This window comes from Talpa occidentalis, unplaced genomic scaffold (genome assembly GCF_014898055.3).
Source record: "Talpa occidentalis isolate TD23 unplaced genomic scaffold, MPIMG_talOcc4v2.1 talOcc4.13, whole genome shotgun sequence".
Classification (NCBI taxonomy): domain Eukaryota; kingdom Metazoa; phylum Chordata; class Mammalia; order Eulipotyphla; family Talpidae; genus Talpa; species Talpa occidentalis.
In genome coordinates, this window is record NW_023601322.1 from 41,560,694 (window position 1) to 41,568,537 (window position 7,844).

The 7,844-nt window shown below is 39.5% G+C and overlaps 1 protein-coding gene across 1 annotated transcript; it reads left to right on the plus strand.

Annotated features, from left to right (window-relative positions):
• Positions 1 to 3,138: 3,138 nt before the first annotated feature.
• On the plus strand, positions 3,139 to 4,257 carry CETN1 (centrin 1). The gene has a single exon (XM_037509728.2). The coding sequence runs from the start codon at positions 3,173 to 3,175 to the stop codon at positions 3,689 to 3,691; it is 519 nt and encodes a 172-aa protein (XP_037365625.1). The 5' UTR covers positions 3,139 to 3,172; the 3' UTR covers positions 3,692 to 4,257.
• The last annotated feature ends 3,587 nt before the right edge of the window (positions 4,258 to 7,844 follow it).

Here is a 7,844-nt window from a genome sequence, read left to right on the forward strand (position 1 = left end):
TGTTATTGTTGGTTTGGGGGTCACTGCTCCATCATCCTGGCATAGTTGTCCTTATGTAGAAGTGTCAAGCATTTGTATTTCTATATCCTGTATTTGTTGGAAAGTAAATGGGCAGCAATAAAGAGACTTTATTACACATGTTTTCTGCCTTGGGTGGCACCTGGAATTTGCTGAGTGCAACTTAAATTTTAAGAGACTCTTGAGCCTCACCTTTTTCATGCCGTGCAAGTCAAATGGAAAACCAAATAATTAGAATAAGCAAGCTGCATGAGTCCTTTCTATTGGTCTCAACTCACTCCAGACCCTGTTGTGGAGTGCCAGCACCTCTTTTGTCCCCTTCCAGCCGTAAAATTTTCTTGATGAGATTTAAACAACCATCTCCTTTTCCCATCTCAGATAATCAACAAATGACTTTGCACATTACCTAAGGCATTATAGTTCAAAATGTCTTAAATGCAAGCAAACAACAACAAAATGCTCATAAGCATTACTTTTCCAGAACATCTAATTCACTTTAAGCTCATTTATTAAAACTTGAATAGTGACTTTAAAGCATCAAGGTAATTTTCATAAGCATTCTATAGACTCTCACTAATAGCAACCACAGGCACTTTGTCCAGACTATCGCCCATCAACTTGTGCAGGTGTCTTTTACAACCCAAAAGTAGAAAGTTCCTATCTGATATGATAGGATAGGTTATTTGGGGAGTCTAGGAATACTATTAGCATTAATTTATATGGGAAAAAATTTGAGCATTTCCAGGCCCCCAAAATAATCTACCAAATCATACTCAATAGGAAAATTCGAGTTTCAGATAGCAAGGAAAGCTGAATGCAGAGCAAATTGCAAGGAATGAAAGGAAGGAGAATGGAAGATGAACAATGTAATTTGCAAAGCATTTTGCTCTTTTCTTTTTCAGAGACTCACCTCAGAATTGGACCCTGTCTGAGTTCTTATAAAATTCCATTCAATTTTTCTAAGCAAGATGTTTAATTATTATTAAAATGTAGAGGAGAAAAAAATCAGTATCGTATCTTTCCAGTGATACTGCATTTTGATAATTTCTCTTCCCTCTTAAAATCAGATGACAGACTATCAACATAGAGTAACTCCCAACCAAGTGCTGACTCTGAGTGAAGGCACTATATTCTACAAAGAGAGTCTTGGTGGCCGAGTTGTGTCTGTTGATTGCACATATCTGGAAACTATGACAACAGTTTTGCTTTGAGCTCAGCTTGGCCCAAATGTAATTCTATATAAGGCAGCGTCTATCTTTCAATTTTTCCCAACACATCATAGCTTGGTTTGAATTTGGGCAAAGGAGTAGGGGTCAAAAGAAATGCACCATGTCTGGGAGGTATTTAGATGGAATAATTTGACAATTATTTAGGCCCCTATGGCCCTACTAGGGGACTGTTTCTGTATTAGCTCACTGACCATGCACAGGAGCCCCATGAGGAAGTGGTAGTATTATGCTGATTTTATAGATGCTTCAATTGAGTCTAGTAGGTTAAGTGACTTTCTCAAGGTCACAGAGATAATAATGCATGAATTTGAGATAAGATCTCAGGGTTTTTGATATGACTTCAACCAACAAGTAGGTCCTAAGCATGAACTCACTGGCAATCAGAAGCAAGGTTAAGGTTAAGAAAGCAGGAGGATTTGCAGTGTGAAAAATGGGCTACTTGTCAAAGCCTACTTTTTTGAGATGACATTGTGATAAGTAATAGGAGGTGGGGGAGGGGAAGTCCTAGAGAAGTTCCTTGGCCTGTAGGCTCCCTCTGCCCAGGCTCTTGTACATTATGTCACATATGGGCTGGAACAGGGAGTGAAATATGGCTAATTAAGCATGTCATATAAACAATGTTTGATCACTAATTATAAAAAACAGAATTTGTAAAACACTCAGCATAATTTAATCCTCCAGCATTTTTGTGTCTTTGTTTTCTTTTGATTCAGAAGGTATTTTGGGACAAGATTGTCATTCATCCATTCAACAAATATTTATTAATCTACCAAGTATGTGTCAGGCACTACTCTAAATGCTGGGATAAAAAAAAAACCAACTCTTCGATAAAAGCGCTTAAAGTGCCTTCTCTTATAACCCATCAAGTAGTGACAAAATGAGATTTTCTGGGGAAAAAATTTTAAAAAGTAAGCCAGCCTTTAAAAGAAAACATTTAAAGAAATACAAAGCTATTCTAAAGACACTTCTTTTATGGGTTTACTTGATGGCTTCTTTTCTTTTCTTTTACCTTAAGAAGTTTCCATTTTCCTCTTGCCCTTTTGGTCCCAGGAGGCAATCTGAGTTCCTGTTTGCCCTACATCATCTCCTACTGTGTCCACTGCCAAAGGAAGGCAATCAGAATGTGGGTTTTGCTCAGCTCTGATTGGATGATAAACAGTAATACACTGCTAGCGTTTTTTAAAAATACCAGAATGCTGTATTTCAAACCCCCTCTCTCCAAATCAAAAGCCTAATGAATGAAATTATGACTGTTGTTCAGGTGCAATTATACTGAGTATGTAAAATTGAAACACTGAAAGTAAATCATACATTTGGATATTACATTACATATTTGAGTTTATGCCAAAGAAGCTAGTAAAGTTTCATGATTCTTGAGTATAATGTCAGGAGACAAACTTGTACAAATCTTATACATGAGCTTTTCCATTTTATCTGTTTTCCATTTATGTCAAGTGGAACACATGGTGTGCCTTAATATTTTTCTTCTCTATATTTAATATCAAGTAATCAAATTCAATCTTGATTATACTAAATTTACCCTTAGGTAACAGACCAAGAAGTTTTCTTAATTAGTATGTAGAAAGAACGAAGAACCACCTCCAAATAACCCTAGAAAAAGGATCCTTTGAATGCCAACAAAAGATCTTAAAAGTACAGCACGTGCTAGTGCATCGCAGAAGACAACGGTGGCTACAGAAGTCCCTTCCAGGGCATGGAAACTGGATAATAACTAAGGAAACTATGGATTATAACGTAAATACACTCTCACAGACGTGGCTGACTTAGCGAGCAAGAGCAGTAGAAAAGAGGTTGACTGCAGGGAATCCTCAGTGCGGGAGACCCCCCCGCATCAAGCGCGTGCACCTCTGCGGCACCGCACAGTTGAGGTTACGTTGGCAGTGGTGGGGTTGGGGCGGGGGGGAATGGCTTCCAGCTTTAGGAAGTCAAACCCATCCTCTACTAGCCAGAAAAGAAGGATGAGTCCGAAGGCTGAACTCACTGAAAATCAAAAACAAGAAGTCCGAGAAGCATTTGACCTCTTCGATGCTGACGGCAGTGGGACCATCGACGTGAAGGAGTTGAGGGTGGCCATGAGAGCGCTGGGCTTTGAACCCACGAAGGAAGAGGTAAAGAAGATGGTCTCCGAAATCGACAAAGAAGGCACAGGGAAAGTCAGCTTTAATGACTTCTTGGCCTTGATGACTCAGAAAATGGCTGAGAAGGACACCAAAGAAGAAATCCTGAAGGCTTTCAGGCTCTTTGATGATGATGAAACCGGGAAGATCTCCTTCAGGAACCTAAAACGTGTGGCCAGTGAGTTGGGGGAACACCTCACTGACGAGGAGCTGCAGGAAATGATCGAAGAAGCTGATAGGGATGGAGATGGTGAAGTGAACGAGGAAGAGTTTCTTCAGATCATGAAAAAGACGAACCTATATTAAAGCCAGCCTCTCCAGCAAGTGTGTGTAGCAAAATCAAAGGACTTGCTGAGTTCCTTTCTTCTGTTTTGTGAAATCTTCACTTAAAGGACAGCGCCCATCTCTCCTTTTCCTCCTAAGCTGTCTAGATATATTTATATCCAAATCTCGGGGCTCAATTATAGAATTTCAAAGATGTTTTTAATGTGAGTTTTGATTTTTAATTCTCAAGAGCCGAGCTGGAGGTTGAATAAAGGGCCCTGAAGCTTCAGTCCCATCCACCATCTGCCTTGCATGGGTGGACAGTCTTTAAAGGGCAGAATGGTTTCTCCTTACAAAGAGAAACACTTTTCTTGTTTTTTCTTCGGTGGTCTTAAATTATCATGCTTCATGTATTATTCCTTAAATTCTGGCCATTAGGTTGGAATCTGCTAGTGGATTAGTTGCTAGCAGATTAGTTTAGTTAGTGCTTTTCATTTGACTAAAGTTAGTGCTTTTCATTTCCACTGCTTTGAAGGAAAATGGTGTGACCATTTATTGGCCTATGAAAGATATTGTTGTAAAGCATGGGCCTGCCTTTGGCTGTTGGTGAATTGTGTGACTTAGATTATTCTCTAATTTGGTCACATGTAAATGATTCTGGCTTTGTGAATTATCTATTATGAATTAAACAGGACCAGAATGTATATGTGGGCTACAGAATAAAAATGAAATTTAATATTGACCCCAGCAAAGTACAATTTGATTAAAGAGATTAGGTTTATGATTTTGAGCAAGTATAAAAGTAAAATTTTAGTTTAGGAAATATCTGATATATCTGAAGCAAAGTATCTATCCTTGGAAAGATCAACTAGTGTTTTAGACTACTATAATATAACATTTTCATTTGATTGTTGTTTTATTACAGTAAGTCATTATCTGCTAATTCTCAGAACATCTTGTTTTTTGATAACTGTTCCCCCACCTCCTACTCCCCACTCCCTAGTGATTCCAGAGTGTCTGGCATAAAAGTAGTTCACTATTTTATAATCCCAGAAAACTATTTCACTATGGCTTGTGTATTTGTTAGTCTACTTGTTTTCTATAATAAATTAAGCCTTTCTTGTTCTGAAATAAGATGCCTAGTCTTTTGACTATTTAAACTCTGACCTTAGAACATATTGAAAAATTATAATTGTGGGAAGATAATATAATCTGTTGAGATGAAAACTTAGACTAATGTTTGTTATTATGCAACAAAAGTATTAAATAGTTAAGTTTTCATACAAAGTCCCGCTAAGATAAATGCTGAAGTTCTGGAATTTTTTTTTTACTTGCTTTGCCAGCAATCTTACCCTTCAGAGAGTGGTGGATCTGATCAGGGTAACTACTACCCTGGGCTTAATTCTCAATAAGGATTAATTTGTCAAAGCAGGAATACTAACTGAAATGATGGGTATGTAGGCATTCACTATGAGAAAAGATTTTGCTGAAATGTCTGGCATACAGCATGGTTACTCACCCTGGCTGCAAATCCTAACATCTAAGGTTCAAGATCTTACTGTGGACTGAAGTGCAGGGATACAAGTGCAACTTGAGACACATTGGTGTGAAGGGTCTGATCTGAGGGCAAGAGAAAAAAAGTGGTACTCTGGGATGTAAGAATTCCTGGCATCCGGTTAACCATAGTTTTGGCCCAGGAATCTGTAAATGAATCAAGGTATAAATACCAGAAACAATGAAAGTTGGCAGAAACTAGGAGAACCAGTCAGCATCTGAGCCATCTGGACTAGGTTCAGCCTTGGCTCCTGGCCAAGCAATGCTAGAAGTGAAAACCAGGAACCCAAACTGAAGGCCAGCAGCCGGGCTACCCAAATCACAGTGTGGTCAATCAAGGAGGCTACAGCCAGTTACTTAAAGGGGTACCCAGAGGGCACAATTTGTTATTCCACATGCTGGAAGGGGGCTTTAGAGTACTTCAGAGGCCCACTCACTACTAAGGAAGAACTCTCAATGTACTCTTAGTCTTGCTTCTTAATTGGCGTATGCTCAGGGCCGGATGGGTAAAGGAAAGGGAGACAAACACAGCAGGCCTAGACTGACATTTCATTTTTAAGAGAAGTGAATCACACATGTCTGGGTGGGTCAGACATGTATGCTAGTCTTTACTGCAACACAAAATACTCAAAGAAGAAAGGACTCTTTCCATCTGGCAGCAGCCACCAGGTAAGCCAAAATGGTTGCTTACAAGTACATCCAGGAACTGTGGAGGAAGAAGCAGTGTGATGCACTTTCTTCTTAGGGTGCACTGGGGCAGTACTATCAGCTTTCAGCCCTCTAGCTTCTGGTCCTACCTGGCCAGAAAAAGGGTGGGATATAAGGCCACTTTAAAAATGATTCTTGGGGTCTCTCTGGTGGTGCAGGGGTTAAAGACAGAGCTATCAAGCTGCTGCCAGTCACTACAGCACTAGTTCCATCCCAGGCTGGCCAGAGAGCAACCCACATGGTGTAGGAGACCTCTCCTGTCTTGCCTGCTGCTCCCCTTAGCAGTATATTTCAGTGGATCTGCCTGTTCTGCTCCCCACTCTGTCTCTGGTGAATCCTCTCACCCTCCCATGCCTCTGGCCTATACCCCAGCTATTGTATAAATAAAAAATAAATCTCTAAAAAAAAAATAGAGACATAAAAGAAAAGACCACTTTCAAATAACATTACACTGTTTGACTTGTGTTTTATTCCCAGCTTCTCCCTTATAACATTTATGCCATCCACTTCATTTCTCCATAAGCCATAATCATTAAATACATTATTGTTATTTTGAATAAATTGTTATCTGATTAAGAAAAATAAAATATTTTATTCTACCTTTACTTGTTCCTCTCTAATGTCTTCTTTATGTATGTATATCTGCGTTTCTAATAATTTTCCTTTTCTCTTGAACTTCTTACAGACCTACTAATGATCTCAACTATTACTTGCCTGACAAAGACTTTCTCCTTCAGTTGTTGTTGTTGTTTTTTAATTTATACAAGCACTGGGTACAGTCAGAAGCGCAGAAGGGTGAGAGGATTCACCAGAGACAGAGCGGGAAGCAGAACAGGCAGACTGATGAAATACACTGCTGGGGGGAGCAGTGGGCGTGGCAGGAGAGGTCTGCCCCACCATGTGGGACCCTCGCTGGTGGCTGGGGATTGAACCAGCGCTGCAGAGGCTGCAGGCAGCTTCATAGCCCAGCGCTCAACTGCTGTGCCACCAGGGGAGGCCCTCTCCTTCAGTTTTGAAGAATAATTTCACTGAACCTAGAAATCTAGGTTAATGGAGGTTTTTCTTTCAACACTTTAAATATTTCACCCCACTTTCTTCTTACTTGCATGCTTTCTGCAGAGAAGCAAGTATCATTCTTACCCTTTTTCTCTACGAGTAAGGTGTTTCCCCCCTCTGATTTCTTTCAGGAATTTTTCTGTCTTTGATTTTCTGTAGTTCAAACATAATTATGTGTACATTTTTGGGTTTTATCTTGGTTGGAGTTGTCTAAGCTTCCTGGATTTTTGTTTTGTGTCTGTCATTAATTTTGGAAAATTCTCTGCAATTTTTTCAGTTCCTTTCTTCCCCTTATATGAATAAAGCAGTCCCCTTATATGAATATTATACCTTTTGTAATTGCCCCAAGTTCTCATGCATCCTGTTCTGTCTTTTCATTTTTTTCTCTTTACCTTTCAGCTTCGTAAGTTTCTATTAACATATCTTCAAGTTCATGGATTTTACTGTGACCAGTCTGTTAATGAGCCCATCAAAGATATTCTTAATTTCTGTTACATGTTTTTATTTCTAACATTTCCTCTTCATTATTTTCTAGAATTTCCGTCTGTTTACAAACACATGTGCTCTTTCATATTGTCCTTTTTCCTATAGACACTTTTTTCTTCAGTGCCCATAGCATAATAATCACAACTATTTTAAATTTGTGGTCTGACTCCATCCGCAACCTGGTGAAATAGGAAGGTCTCAAAAGTTCATCATCAGAAATGGGAGATGTTCTAACAGAGATACCATGCTGAGGTTGGTGACTTGATGTGGAGACGAAGTGAGGTGAAGCAAGGGAAGCGTGGCCAGGGCAGCAGCCATCCAGTAAATGGAACATCAGAGGGCCTAACACTGGCAGACAGCGCATAGACCAAGAATCTTTCTAGTGAGGCTT